The sequence below is a fragment of the Acartia tonsa genome, chromosome 2, assembly GCF_053477335.1.
Source record: "Acartia tonsa isolate MP-2025a chromosome 2, ASM5347733v1, whole genome shotgun sequence".
Taxonomy (NCBI): Eukaryota; Metazoa; Arthropoda; class Copepoda; order Calanoida; family Acartiidae; genus Acartia; species Acartia tonsa.
The window spans coordinates 50909887-50925982 of record NC_137261.1 but is presented as its reverse complement, the minus strand read 5'-3'; the positions used below and the strand labels follow the sequence as shown (position 1 = coordinate 50925982).

At 35.3% G+C, this 16096-nt stretch overlaps 3 protein-coding genes and 1 long non-coding RNA gene across 5 annotated transcripts in view; 3 read left to right on the top strand and 1 right to left on the bottom strand.

Annotated features, from left to right (window-relative positions):
* The window catches only part of LOC145312096 (uncharacterized), a 43110-nt gene that overhangs the window by 15244 nt on the left and 11770 nt on the right, over window positions 1–16096 (bottom strand). The gene's annotated exons all lie outside the window — the stretch shown is intronic.
* LOC145312334 (uncharacterized) lies at window positions 1896–8793 on the top strand. Its single transcript, XM_080151578.1, has 10 exons — window positions 1896–1931; window positions 2209–2331; window positions 2642–2839; window positions 3250–3868; window positions 4122–4263; window positions 4555–5237; window positions 5379–5891; window positions 6223–6309; window positions 6792–7139; window positions 7455–8793. The coding sequence occupies exons 1-10, from the start codon at window positions 1896–1898 to the stop codon at window positions 8264–8266; spliced, it is 3561 nt and encodes a 1186-aa protein (XP_080007704.1). The 3' UTR covers window positions 8267–8793.
* LOC145312091 (uncharacterized) lies at window positions 8790–11138 on the top strand. The gene is made up of 4 exons (XM_080151226.1): window positions 8790–9355; window positions 9581–9712; window positions 10217–10327; window positions 10523–11138. The coding sequence occupies exons 1-4, from the start codon at window positions 9267–9269 to the stop codon at window positions 10605–10607; spliced, it is 417 nt and encodes a 138-aa protein (XP_080007352.1). The 5' UTR covers window positions 8790–9266; the 3' UTR covers window positions 10608–11138.
* Window positions 12631–13749, top strand: LOC145312090 (uncharacterized). The gene is made up of 3 exons (XR_013876896.1): window positions 12631–13029; window positions 13263–13330; window positions 13674–13749. It is a non-coding gene; the product is annotated as an uncharacterized LOC145312090 (long non-coding RNA).

Here is a 16096-nt window from a genome sequence, read left to right as displayed (position 1 = left end):
TCATGCGCCTGACAGAGAAGAAGCTAGCCCTCAATTTGAAAAGTTCTGAATTCAAAGTACTGGGCTTTTACCATATGATATTTTATGCAGAGGTAGGTTTTTACCATATTATAATCTTTTTAGAATTTAAAGCTTATTTCAGTTTCATTATATTGTATAGCAATAACATTCTTTTTAAATTTGCGCACGTGTGCTATATTATATATATATTTCTATTGAGGAGGGTGGACTTCCAATAAGTATATAGGGCGAAGCCCCTAGAGGCTAGGGGCGAAAGAGCTAGTTTTACCTTAAATTATTACAATGTTTTTTTTTCCAGTTGGCAAATCTTAAAGATGAACAACGTCTGATATGCAAGTTTTTATTCCACATATTGCGCAGTCTCGAAGAGCATATAACAACTGAACGTGTGGCTGAGCTCAAGACCATCCATGGCGTTCAGTTGTTATGCTTTCGAAAGTGCCAATCATGTGATATCAACTTACATCCGAGGATATAATTTTGGCCTTAAAGAGGTTTCAAACAGGTAATACTATTTTTTTTTAGTTGAGTTCCTTTGACTTTTAGTTTTGGTTTCAAGAAGTGTCACTTCTCCCCCCCCCCCCCACTCTTTACAAATTTTAATGTAATTTTTAAAAATGTAACATAACTTTCTTTCCGTGTATTGCTGATCAAACACTTAAGCTATAACGATTTCACCAGCAACATACCTTTCCGTTTAACAGCCATTAATGACATAAATGACATATTTAGATTGTTGATATTTCACACAGTGAAACCGTACATAAATGAAAAGCTGGCTGTCAGGGGAAAAAGGAATGCCAACAAACGAAAGTTCGAAAGTAATCAATTCTATACAGACTGCCAAGACCTCTACTTTGTCCCAGACTGCCGTCGTGATAAAACAGTATGGTTGGTCCACAAAGTGAGGACATTTTTTCCGGCATACACCTTTCCTGAAGATTCCAGAATAATAGGTAGGGGTGTATATTTTGCACATGATTAATTGTTGTATAGAAATATTTCATGAACTATACATTTCATCTAATTCCTTTTTAACCTACCACAATTTATTTGTAATTCTCTTATCATGCCAGGAGGAGAGTGTGGTAAAGGGGGGGTCTAGGAAATATGAATTAAGTTTTATGGTTTTAAACACTGAAAATATACACCCCTGGTATTAGGAGTAGGCAAGACTGACGATCCCGAAGACTATAGCCATCCTCCAACACAACTAGCCTCCAACCTACTGAAGTACAGAGTAGCACATATCTCCGTACACCTGTTGCATCAAGATGTCTCCATCGTAATTCCTATCGGAATTTAATTTTGTACATTGAAAGCAGAGAAAGGGGGGGGGGGGAAATGACACTTTTTGAAACCAAAACTAAAAGTTCCATATTGTACCCTTATAAAACAACTGCCATGCAAAATGACAGATCTGTAACTGTTTCTTTAGTTCAGTTCCTTTGACTTTTAGTTTTGGTTTCAAAAAGTGTCACTTCCCCCCCCCCCCCCCCTTTTGTTATAATATGTATGTAAAATGTTGTAAAATTCAACTGAAGGCCCTTCCCTCTTTATTTGGAATTTATGTGAAATGTACTTTAAAATATTTTTTTCATTAAAATTATTTTTTATAGCTAATTTTAAAAAAGGCATGTCAACTTAATTTAGCAAAACCCTACCTTTTTGGCCATCGATGGGTATGAAGTTAAAGTGTTATAAGTCTAGTCTGTAATTTGAAAGAGTACATGTTTGCAATTTAATTTAATTTTACATAAAATTTTAATTTCTGTCTACACATTTCAGATTTAAAACTATGCAAATTGCCCATGCCAACGACCTGGATACAACAGCGTAATTTCGACTGGCAATTGACCAAGCTAGATCCCAAAATGACGAGGACTGGAAAGAGTGCTAGTTCTGTAAAGGTAAAAATTATATTTAAGGCCTAATTTACTATTGTACAAATTGCTGCTACCCTTCGCTCTTAAAACTTATAAATTCGCATGTTACCGGATCGAAAGGAAAACCTTATCGGTTCATGCTTAACAGACCACAAAAGATTATTGACCAAGTATAATTATTTATTAATTTTCCACAGTGTGTTTAACATTTGATATTAGTAATTAAAATTCTAGGGGCGTAGCCACTGCTATCTAATATCTTATTATGCATTGTAAATACAACAATTATTTCTTGCTTTAGAACAACAAGCCTACTGGAGGTGGCAAACCTAATGGAAGTGCCAGAGGTGGAAGTGCCAAAGCTGCAAATGCCAAACCTGGAAGCAACAAATCTACTGGAGGTGGCAAAGGTACAACAGCAAAGGTAGAATTTTAAGTTTTATTGTTATCGGTTTTTGGTTTGTTGGTGTTTTGTTGTTAAACTAAACTTACTAACATGATGTCTGTTTGTGGGTTGGTACCAACAAATCTCGTTAACCGTTGAACAAATTGGGTCCCTCTAACCATATAACTTAACCTAGCCTAACCTAACACAGTCATTTTGTCGGGAGAGGGGGGGGGGGAGGGTAAAGTTTTAAAAAATAGAAGAAAAAAATTAGGATAATGCCGGTGTTGTTTAAAACTATAATCCTCGGTAAGTAATGCTTTACAATAATTATCTATATTATTTTTAGAACACAACTAGAACCACAACATCTCCAATAAGGCCAATAAATATTACCCCACCTCCATCTCCACGGGCACGGCACCACTCCGCGAGTCAACGGACCGCGAGAGTTGTAGTTCCTCCTGCAACATCATCACGATCCCAGTCCCAGTCATCACGACCCCAGGGATCATCTGGCCCTTCTGGTGAGATGGAAGAAAGCGAGGTATTATTTTTATTTCATTTTGTCATCCAGAGGATACAAATTACAATTATTTAGGATATATATCGACTTAGCCTGGAAAAAATAACTTGTAAGATTTGACTAAATTTTTGGTAAACATTGACCAATAAAAATTTACCTTGTAAATTTTTACAAACAAGTTGGTCAAATTTTACCAAGTTGATTTTTTGGTCAAAGTCCAAAAATCTGGACTTAGCCTAAAAATTTACCTTGTCAATTTTTACCAAAAAGTTGGTCAAATTTTACCAAGTTTTTTTGTTTGTCAAAGTCCAAAAATGATGGAAGATGCTTAGGATCACTTGCTCTTGTTTGTGGATAGTCTTCTTTTCTACCACGTAGTTTTTAAAATACCAAGACTTGAAAATATGTGGTTTAATATGTTTAATTTTAAGGATTTGTTCACCGGGGCCGTTATGAACCAAATTCAGAACCAATTTCAGCAGCTACGTACTTTCTTGACCTCACAAATGAAAAATCAAATAGAGCCCATTAATGCGTCCATCAGAAACTTGGTAAACAAAACGTCCACAAACCATGAATTAGTGAAGAATGAAATCAAAGACCTGCAAGACAGTGTATCAAGAGATATGGCTGAAAATACTGTAACCCTGACAACAGAAATGAAGAAAACCGGCAAAATTGTGGAAACCTTGGTGACTGATCTAAGAAGACTGACCAATGTGGATGAGCTTGATGAGGAGGAGGCGAATAAAGGGCCTAGTGAGAATCAGGATGTTGTCGTGGACCAGATTTTCTCACCAGAATTTTACAAAGAAAGAATAAAGAACCATGACCCCTTGGAAAAAGATGGTTATATGCGAAGAGAAGAAATTGTCTTTTTCATCCAAAATTTCGAAGACTCACTGAAAGTGGATAAAGGCTGGCAAACCTTACTGAAAGTATGCCGAGACATCATAACCTTCCTATATGTCGTGTTTGAGCAGTTCACCTTTGACGCCCGCATCACCGCTGCCTTTTGGACTGCTCCGGAACTTATTGATGACGAAACTGGTAAGTAAATATTATTTTGTAAATTTGACATGATGAGAAAACGTTTAAAACAGGGAGAAGGGAGGTGGGGGCAAGGGAAATAAACCGAATAAAAGGGGCATTCCTATTCTTGCTAGCAGGTGACCATGTACAATAATCTTTTTATATATATATTTTATTTGTGAAAATAAATCTTGTGCAGAATATACACCCCTGGTACAATAATAAACATGTACCTATGCATAGTTAATTGAAAATTTCATTATTATTTCAGTGGAACGTTTCTTGGATCATTGTAAGTTAGTGCTTAACGAGACGTACCTACATGAAGCTATCCCACCAAATTTGTGGAGAACAGGAACCTATGTGTCTTCAAGCGACCTTTTTCTAGTGAGGAACCACATACAAGCTTGTAGGTAATTAAATTATTTATCGCATCTATTCCGCGTCTATTTAATGTGAAAGTGGTAGTTTCACAAAATGCATTTCAATGTTCTTTAGTTAAAAAAGTAGTTTCACGAAATGTTAACTGCATATTGTATTCTTGTTAAATTGTTAAACTACATTTCTATGGCATATGTTTCAAAGAATTTCAATTTTGTACCATGTATTTTTTTATGTGGCAAGACTTTTAGTTCATCTTTTCTTGATATATGTTATATGTTATATATTGAGACTGTTTTGATATAAACCCTTTTTTTATCTAGGTTCAAGCGCAATTTCGAACACACTTTTAAAAAGGACGCGACTGGTTTTTGTGAAAATATGAAGAGGGCCGAAGATTATATGATTGCTAATGAGGATCCTGTCTGCTGGAGGTTATTTCGAGGGCTGGTAACGCGAAAACAAGAACGCGCATTGTCAACCCCCCTCTACAAGTATGAACAGGTTTTTGAAATCAAGCCAAGCAAGGAGACAAGGAATAAGAAAGGCAAGAAAGACAAGAAAGACAAGAAAGACAAGAAAGACAAGAAGGAAAAGCCACAGAAACGATCAGCCTTACAGATGTGTGAATTGTATCTGGCCCCTGCAGAGATACAAAGAATTAAGCGGCGTATTAAACCGAAGACAATCACAACTTCAACACCAGGTGTTACAGCCGAAGACAAGAAATTTTACTACATGTTAGGTGCCCACTCAATGGGTTGCTTACCCCACGAAGTTCAAGGAAAGAACCAGATTTACTTGAAAAGAAACAATGACAGGTCGAGTACTACATTTCAGATCAAAAATTATGCAGACATTGGGAATGCAAAGAAATCCAAGCAATTTTTCAAGACAGTCCATAGTGATAAGAAGGTTATACAAAGAGCTGTAATGTATTATTCGTACGCCACAAACAATTTGAAACCAGAAATGAGTGAAGAACAGACAAAGATTCACAATGCCAGTGAGAAAGCAACAAAAATTTCCAGAAATAGAAAGATCGGAAGAATGAACACCACTGCTGATGAATCCACTGCTGATGATTCCACTGCTGATGATTCCACTGCTGATGATTCCACTGCTGATGAATCCACTGATGGTGAAGACAATGATGGTGGAGGCAATGCTGTTGAAGACAATGATGCTGAAGGCAATGCTGTTGAAGAAAATGGTATGGAAAACATTGCTGATGAAGAAAGCAACAATGGTGAGGAGCTTGTAATTGATGACGGAGGCGACGACGTTGAAATGAATTCAAATGATGATCAGATTGGGAATGAGTTACGCATACCACCCGCGGAGAATCCAGCAGTAACTCCAGAACCAGTAAAGCAACCAGTAAAGCCACGTAGGTTATATGAAGATCCAATTGTCAACAGCCAGTCCAATAATAAACCCAAAGTAAATGTATTTGAAAACATCACAAGCTCCAAAAGGAAGAAGCATGGAAAGGGCTCGAAAAAGTCGAAGAAGATAATTATTTCTGAAACAGACGATGAGGGCCAAAATGTGGGAAATCTTGATGATACAGTGCCAATGCAAGATGATGAACAACCACCAAACTTTCCACCACTGCAAAGACAGAAAGAATTTTATGGACGAAATAATTCAATCACAGGTACATATTTGTTGAACATTAATTATTATTTATAAGTTTTATCTTTCCTCGTATTGTGTATATACTGCACAAGATTTTTTTTCCTCTGCTACTAATTTTTTTTAAATTTTTCTTCCCCCCCCCCCTAGTTTTTTTTCACCAAGTAGGGGGAAAATTGAAAAATATTTAAAGAACTCTATGATTTATTTATTCTATCCCTCCTACAACACATTTCCTTTTAAAATTTTTTTTTCAACCAAGTAGGGGGGGTGGGGGGGTGGAAAAAATGTTTTCAGTACTTGCTTTTTGTTTGGAAACGTATAAAATTAATGTATAAATTAATTATTTACAGGCAACAGTAACGAGAGACAGGTGACTGGAAAGGCAACAAGTGTCGTGGAGGAAAGCAGCAGTGATGAGAATGATGAGGATGCCGAAGGTATTGTTATTTATAGTTTGAAAAACGTAGGAACTGTATCACCTAAATTTAAGTTTATTAATATTTTAGTTGAGAAGTAGTCTTAGATAAAAACCCTGTGGATTAATTTTGTTTTAAGGGAAACTTCGTACAGGCCCTGACAGGGTTTTAGGCTAAAATTTGTATGGGCGCAGCCGCTATCTATAATACTAAGTAGCTTAATGTCTGTCCGGCCGTCAGAAGCTTAAGATCTCAGTAACCACTGAATCGATCGAGGTTACGGTAAAATTTTACCACCTTTTAAATCGTATAGGCTGGTAAAATTTTACCATAAAAGTGGTAAAAACTAGGTTTTTTATGGTATTAATTGTATCCTGGAGATCGGATTCTACTCTTCTGTGTATTGGTCCTGCGGTGATTTTAAGCTATTTCCTTGGAGGGGGGGGGGGGGGGGTTGGGTAACATTTATACTATTTGAAATAATGACTATAATAATTATTTAGATGATGTGCCGATCATTCCAAAGAAGAACCGGGAGCGAAGGCAAACCGCATTGGAAGCCGAAGCAAAAACCAAGAGAAGTTTACAGCTGGACTCAAATGAACCATCATTCGAGGTGGATAACGAAGATGACGGAAACCAGAGTGACGAAATTTTGGAGGTTGAGGACATTGAGGGCAAGAATGACGGCAATGCAAGTAAGGAAATTCGGATACATCCATGTGGAATAATATTACCCAAACTTGCCATTATAATTGAAAACCACACGGGTCATTATGAGGTTGTTGCAGTAGGCTCAAATGTTTCTATATACAACCAAATGGAAATTTTAGAACTCATCAACATTGACGGTAAGTTACAGGTCTTAATGTAATAAATGGGGGGGGGGGGGGGTGGGCGAAAGTGACACTTTTTTGGGGCTTTTATTGGCGGTTCTCGGCGGTGGCGACGCCGTTTCTTCACAGTTCCATATTGTACCCCTATAAAGCAACTGCCAATGCAAAATTCCCCCTTTTATCTTTGATTGGCATATAAATATAGGGTAAAAAATATTGCTTGTTTTCATTTGAATCTGATTAATAGTAACTAATGTTCATATAGGTATGGAAATAATATTGAAGCTACAATTATGTACATTTGCTTTAACATTTTTTATTTCTTTGTAGGAGAAAAAGCAAAGTGGAAAAAAGATGAAGAAGAAGGTGATTTAATTTCTGACATCAAAGAAGAAGCACCAGAAAGTGATGATACAGATCAAGGTCATCAATCAGACCCAGACACTGGAACTGGCAGTAGTAGTAGTAGTGAAGAAGAAGAAGATGAACGCAGGCCAAAAGCAAAAGTGGCCCAAAAGCCAAAGCCTACCAAAGAAGTTCCTAAACGTCCCAGAAAACAAACAAAATTTCCATCAACGAATCAAATTGAAGCGGTGTTGTACAGAAACCAGAGCAGAGCAAGCACGAGCAGAGCACAAAATGAAAGCCGGGAATATGCTGAAAGTTGCGGAGGCACATCAAATCCTGATGAAGACGTAAACCCAGAACCAGGTTGTAGTTATAGTCAACTCAGTGCAGAGCCAGGTTGTAGTAATAGTCAACTCAGTGAGCAACCTAACCAAATTAGGATGCAGCAAATGTTGAACAGAACAAATACACATTTGCCCGATTTCGGCCAGCGTGGTGAGACTCGGACAAGAAGAGATGCCAACAAACGAGTAAAGGCCAACATGAAGAGGCAAAGATTGTGGGAACAGGGAATCAGGCCTGAAGATGAAGAGTTAGAGAAGAAGAAAAGATCAAGCTCCAGACCACCACAGAGAGCAAGTTCTCAACAATGTTCTCAGAACATAAACAATTACAGTATCTTTGGCAGCTACATTACAGCTGATTCGGGAAAGGGGTGTATATTCTGCACAAGAAATATTGTTTGTCCACGGCTAAAAATTTTTAAAATTTACAAATGTTTTCAGTTTTCTTAATTATTACCTTTTTTTCTTACCTCCATCTATTTATATTTAATGAAATATAATATACATCCCTGTGCAGACTTGGAAAAAATATTACACATCCGAACCATGTAGAATATACATCCCTGGCAGAATGGAGACAAGTATTATTCGTCGGAACTTTCGTCTGAAAACGAAGTACAAGACGAAGAACAAGACGAAGAACAAGACGAAGACCTGATAGCTCCCAGTCAATCCCAATAATTCCAGGACTTTACGTATATATATATTTATATGTAATTTTTTTTTATGTCATAAGTTTCATCTTCAACTTTTTTTTATAATATCTAGAAAGGAGTAGTTTCCCAAAATGCATTTGAAGTTAATTTAGTGAACCGTATATTTGAACCTGTTTAAATGTGTTTAAACTTTATTTATATGGCATAAATTTGAAGAAAGTTAAATTTTCTACTACGTACTTTTACCATCTTAACAAAGAAAAATATGCAATTCACAAAATTAAGTTCCAATGCATTTTGTGAAACTACCCCTTTCCACCAATTAAGTTTAATGAGCTTAAAGTTAAGAGCTTAAACTGAAAATTTTTTGTTGTATAATCTGTTGCATTTTTTGTAATTCAGTATATAGCAGTTGTAGTTTACCCCCTAAACTAAGGAAAAAAAGTATTCACAACTAGCTTTTGTTAATTTTATATATTTGTTTAATTTTGTATATAAATATTATATATATGACAGTTATCGTAGGGAATGTTTTAATTAATACGGTGGTAGATTTCCATGGTAAAATCCGTAATGTTTCTGTGCTGTAATTAAAAAAGAGAACGTTTCAAATTTGTATTAACTTTTTGTAAATGAAATTTGTCTATATACTTGTTTACAATATAAGATATACCAATATGTGATCTTGCTGGACCCTATTATATTAAAATTCCCTACGTCAGTTTTTTGGACATTTATTCATGAAAATTTATAATTACCAGTGATAATTTGTTTCTTTTCAAATTTAATATAGAATGTCCGACATGTCCATGTCAGCCACAGCAGCAGCCGACTTAGAGAGAGACGAACAGCACGAAGAACAGAAGCCGGAAACCACAAGTGGGTGAGTAATATTTTAATATGTATAAAACGAAGTAGAATGATGTCTGTCTGTCTGTCTGTCCGTCCGTCCGTCCCTAGCTATATTTTGGTAACCATTCATCGAATCGGATTCGACAATCCATCACAACATAATTACATAAATACATATTACATATTTTTTGGTAATTACTTCTTTGGGCAAAGGTCCGATTACCTGGGATATATAATATATATTTATATATTTCAGTGATAGCGAAAAAGAGAAGAACGAAATGAGTGTGTCTGAGCCTGAGCTGCCTGCTAAGCTGGCTGACCTGCCTGATACCCCTCCTAAATCGTCTGATACAGAAGATTTGAACCTAACTTTGGATTGCACTACGTAAGTTTATTTATTTTTGTTACCATTCTATTTCTGTTCGGAAGGTGGTAGTAGCCGGATTGAAAAGAGTAGGATAAACATTATTGTTATGGCGAATAATTATAGTTTCATTCAGGGGTGTACATTACGCACAAGATTTATTTTGTTCCCGTGGTACAAAATTTTGTATTTTTTTCCCACCTATTTTTATCTCACCAAGTAGGGACGGAAATGGAGAAATATTGAAAGAACTAAAATTTTTGGTCCTACCACACATATTTTAGTTATTTTCCCCCCACCACCTGAACAGGGGATCCCATATAGGATATACACCCCTGATATTTCAAATTAGCAGCTACGCTAAACCCTCTAATATGAAGTATATCTCTTAAAGTTTCTTTTGCCACTCCCTTCCCTTGCCGGTACCTATGAGAAGAACCCGATCTGTTCAGTGGTTATCGAGATCCTTCGGTACATAAACACGGACATCCTGTTACTTTAGTATTATTTTTTTTTATTTTTCAGGGACGACGATGGATGGGAGACAATGCAGAAAATAAAACAAGACCTTAGGGCAGCAAAGCAAAAAATTGCTTCTTTGGAAGAGGAGATCGCTTGTTTGGAAACACAAACAAAGTAAGAAATTTTTTTCACTTCTTTTTTTGGTATTTAATCCGGGCGACTGTGTTGTAAATGATTTTTCGGTACAGACAAATTCACCTTTATATATTACAAAACTAGCAAGTATGCCTCTAGGGGTAAGGTGGGAGGGGTAAATGTGGACCAAAAAAAAAGTTTACTATTTAATTATAATATGATTGCTTAATTCAGGGAGCAATCCAAGAGATGTCCGGCGGCACAAAAGGATGACCAGAAGGTCGGACAAGCCTCTGTTATGGAAGGAGAAGCAAAGTAAGATATCCTATTATATAAAGTAGTAAGCGTTTTTTGTTTGTCCCGAAGGATAACCGCTAAACCGATATTGTTCTCCTTTAAAGTGAAGCTTCTTATAGGTCCTGGAAAGGTTTTAAACTATTTTTGTGCAGGGTGTCTTCACCCCCTCCCCCAAAAAATATTTTTACTCTTCTGAAACTGAAATTGAAAATGGGAAGATGTTGATTTTTCCCCTTCCAACCTTAAGTGCCCCTAGAGGTTTCTAGGGGCGTAGCCACTAGTTTCTTTTAATAATCTTTTTTCATACTTTATCCGGGCGACTGTGTTGTAAATGATTTTTCGGTACAGACAAATTCACCTTTATATATTAAAAAACTAGCAAGTATGCCTCTAGGGGTAAGGTGGGAGTGGTAAATGTGGACCATAAAAAGTTTACTATTTAATAATAATATGATTGCTTAATTCAGGGAGCAATCCGAGAAATGTCCGGCGGCACAAAATGATGATCAGAAGGTCGGACAAGCCTCTGTTATGGAAGGAGAAGCAAAGTAAGATATCCTGTTATATAAAGTAGTAAGCGTTTTTTGTCTGTCCCGAAGGATAACCGCTAAACCGATATTGTTCTCCTTTAAAGTGAAGCTTCTTATAGGTCCTAGAAAGGTTTTAAACTATTTTTGTGCAGGGTGTCTTCACCCCCTCCCCCAAAAAATATTTTTACTCTTCTGAAACTGAAATTGAAAATGGGAAGATGTAGATTTTTCCCCTTCCAACCTTAAGTGCCCCTAGAGGTTTCTAGGGGCGTAGCCACTAGTTTCTTTTAATAATCTTTTTTCATACTTTATCCGGGCGACTGTGTTGTAAATGATTTTTCGGTACAGACAAATTCACCTTTATATATTACAAAACTAGCAAGTATGCCTCTAGGGGTAAGGTGGGAGTGGTAAATGTGGACCATAAAAAGTTTACTATTTAATAATAATATGATTGCTTAATTCAGGGAGCAATCCGAGAAATGTCCGGCGGCACAAAATGATGATCAGAAGGTCGGACAAGCCTCTGTTATGGAAGGAGAAGCAAAGTAAGATATCCTATTATATAAAGTAGTAAGCGTTTTTTGTCTGTCCCGAAGGATAACCGCTAAACCGATATTGTTCTCCTTTAAAGTGAAGCTTCTTATAGGTCCTGGAAAGGTTTTAAACTATTTTTGTGCAGGGTGTCTTCACCCCCTCCCCCAAAAAATATTTTTACTCTTCTGAAACTGAAATTGAAAATGGGAAGATGTTGATTTTTCCCCTTCCAACCTTAAGTGCCCCTAGAGGTTTCTAGGGGCGTAGCCACTAGTTTCTTTTAATAATCTTTTTTCATACTTTATCCGGGCGACTGTGTTGTAAATGATTTTTCGGTACAGACAAATTCACCTTTATATATTAAAAAACTAGCAAGTATGCCTCTAGGGGTAAGGTGGGAGTGGTAAATGTGGACCATAAAAAGTTTACTATTTAATAATAATATGATTGCTTAATTCAGGGAGCAATCCGAGAAATGTCCGGCGGCACAAAATGATGATCAGAAGGTCGGACAAGCCTCTGTTATGGAAGGAGAAGCAAAGTAAGATATCCTATTATATAAAGTAGTAAGCGTTTTTTGTCTGTCCCGAAGGATAACCGCTAAACCGATATTGTTCTCCTTTAAAGTGAAGCTTCTTATAGGTCCTGGAAAGGTTTTAAACTATTTTTGTGCAGGGTGTCTTCACCCCCTCCCCCAAAAAATATTTTTACTCTTCTGAAACTGAAATTGAAAATGGGAAGATGTTGATTTTTCCCCTTCCAACCTTAAGTGCCCCTAGAGGTTTCTAGGGGCGTAGCCACTAGTTTCTTTTAATAATCTTTTTTCATACTTTATCCGGGCGACTGTGTTGTAAATGATTTTTCGGTACAGACAAATTCACCTTTATATATTACAAAACTATAGCAAGTATGCCTCTAGGGGTAAGGTGGGAGTGGTAAATGTGGACCATAAAAAGTTTACTATTTAATAATAATATGATTGCTTAATTCAGGGAGCAATCCGAGAAATGTCCGGCGGCACAAAAGGATGACCAGAAGGTCGGACAAGCCTCTGTTATGGAAGGAGAAGCAAAGTAAGATATTTCTTTTAATATTATTTTTTCATACTTTATCCGGGCGACAGTGTTGTAAATGATTTTTCTGTAAAGACAAATTCAACGTGTTCCTTTATTTATTAAAAGCGAGTACTAGCAAGTACGCCTCTAGCTGGGTAAGGTGGAAGGGGTAAATGTGGAACCAAAAAGTTAACTACTTAATTTAAATAGATTATTATATATATATTGTTTAATTCAGGAACAAAACAGCTGCAGCTGGCTCTCCAGAAAATTCGGATGAGAACGAGGTTAAGGAAGTCACTGTTATGGAAACACCAGCAAAGTAAGATTTTTTAAAAATTGTTTTTACTACTTTATCCTGGCGACTGTGTTGTAAATGATTTTTCTGTACGCTAAACCCTCTAATATGAAGTATATCCTTAAAGTTTCTTTTGCCACTCCCTTCCCTTGCCGGTACCTATGAGAAGAACCCGATCGGTTCAGCGGTTAACAAGATCCTTCGCTACATACAAACAAAAATCGTTTTACTTTGTAGTATAGATTGTTTAATTTCAGGATGGAAGACAAACCGGATTTTGATATAATTTATGAGAACATAAAGAATCCAGGACCAAAAAGCCCAGGTATAGTACAATATTTATACTAGCGACTGTGCCCAAAGCATATAGTGAAACATTTCTGTACTAGGCACTAAGAAAATGCCGTAATACATTGTATTATTACACTAGGTTAGGTTAGGTTAGGTTAGGTTAGGTTAGGTTAGGTTAGGTTAGGTTAGGTTAGGTTAGGTTAGGTTAGAATAGGCTAGGCTAGGCTAGGCTAGGCTAGGCTAGGCTAGGCTAAAACTAGAAATATTACTCTTTCTATTAATACACTAGGTTAGGTTAGGCTAGAAAAAAAAACTATTGTAAAATTGAAGTATTTTTTTGTAAAAAAAAGTAATTTTAAAAAATATTTTAATTTCAGTGTATCGGGTGTCAGATGATGAGCAGGAGATGTTTGAACCACCCCCTCCTACAATCCCGCCAGCATCAAAACTGAGTAGTATTACATTTTTACGTACTTAACTAACTAAGATATTTTATCAACAAGGTATATTTCACTAATTTGACATTTCAACTAGAGTATATATATGGTTAAACTTTGAGTGTGTTAAAAAGACTGGCTTCTTCTACAGGTAGTTTGTGCTTCCTTCTTGTCTGGTTGTCCGCACGCGCAGTATGCATGGTTGTGGTTTATATTTTTCGGAGGTGTTACAAAAGTTGTTACATGCTCCCCCCTCTTTATGAGGCCAACGAGGCAGGAACTTACAATCATTCAGTAACCTGGATTATCTTTTGTAGATTTAGAAGTTATTTTCAAAAGTCGTCTTCAACATAGTAAATGTTTTTGTTTTCAGGTTTCGATGACAATATGATGATTCAACCAAAATTGCAAGGTAGAAGCTCGCGGAAAATATGAATAATTTGAAGGAGAACTACAACGAACAATTGTGAAGAAGTGGCGCTGCTTCGTATCATTATGATTGGTTCATTACATAGTAAGCAATAATATATATTACAAAATATTAAAAAATGTTAATCAATATCATTTTCTTAATCAAAGGGAAATATTTACTATTTGTATTTAATTGGTAATTGTCACTAAGCATAAAAAATATCAAAAGTAAATGATTTTGTAACTTTAATTTTATTGCAAAAAGTTGATTCAATTTTTCATTTTGAGTTTTCATTTATATTTAACATATTAAAATACATAGATCACATATTGACAAATGTTTTAAATTACATAAATTTTGTATTACAATTATCAGTGAATTATATTAATTTTGTATCATAATTACTGGCGAAAATGTTTGAATTGTTAAAGAAAATTTATTATTTTTGCAGTACTATGTAACACAATAAAAAATTAAGAACAAAGATAAATGAATGTCGCCAAAATTATAGTATATACGAATTGTTGATTATAATTATAATAAGAATTGAATATCATAATTATTGTTTTTTTTTTTGTTTTGTTGATTTTCTTTATATTATAACCAAATAAAGTATGACAACTTGGTTATTATATTGATTCGAACAAGTATTTAATTATAAAGAATGGTTTATAATAATTTCTTCAATCGAATAAAGAAGGGATTATTGATTGATTTACTTTTCGATTCTATTAGCCAATTAAAGAATGAATTAACGGCTGACATGTTTTACAACAACTAGATAAAGTTTGAATTATCTTTTTATAATAATTATTCAATCGAATAAAGAAGGGATTATTGATTGATTTACATACTGATTATTAGCCAATTAAAGACTGAATTAACGGCTGATACATTTTACATTGACTTAAGGAGATATAAACACTGGTTCTTGTGTATTAGCTGGTGTATACATTGCACTCCTTCTTGTATAACTTAGGGACATTAACCCTATAACTTTATAATTTGAGCAAACACATTTGTAAAAAATGTAATAATATGGCGCTGATAAATGTTTGAGTAGAATCACCCCCCAGAGTGAGATGGTTTAACAGAAACCAGGCAATGTCTAGGTAAAAACCTCGAGAAAGGGCAAGGTTTGTAGATATTAATCATGCAGGCTTTGTCTAAAATTTTCGTCGTCAAAGGTTGTCTTGGACAAAAATAATTTAAAACTAGAAACTTGAAAAGCAAGATCTTATTATAAAATCTTATCTGGTATCTTTAAGCCATTTTTAAAAAAAGAAAATCAAGACCATTAAAGAAGATAGGAACAGGGAAACTTAACTCCACTACTCATTTGATCTTTGAAATGAATTTAAAAATTACGTTTACTTTTATGTAATTGAAATGAAATATGTCTAATATTTATATACATGTGTATATTATGTGTATATACATGTATATATAATACATGTGTATATTATATATATGTATGTATATATGTATGTATATTTTGCGTCTCGAAAAGGGGTTGTTGTATTTCATAATGTACCTTGATATTTGGCGCTCCAATAAACGTAGTGCGCACTCGAAAAACCGGTAATTTTATACCTAAAGGGTTGGAACTTTTTGGGGTTTTTATTTCAAAAATATTATTTATGTACATTAATGTGCAATTTCTATTACTTTTTCGCGATTTTTTGGTATGTTTTTAAGCGTAAAAACGCTATTTACTTGAAAAATCAGGAAGATAGTATTTTATGAGCGCACACTGTATTGTTTGTGTGAGTATTGTAAAAACATTGACCACTTTTGAGATTTGAATTTTCCGATATTCACGAAACCCAACTAAAAACCGTTACAAATTGTTTACAAATATAAGACCATATCGATCGTTATGGTAATGTGTAGACAAATACTTTCTGAAATATTTATTCCATATCTGTGTATTGTGCAGACATAAGAAAAT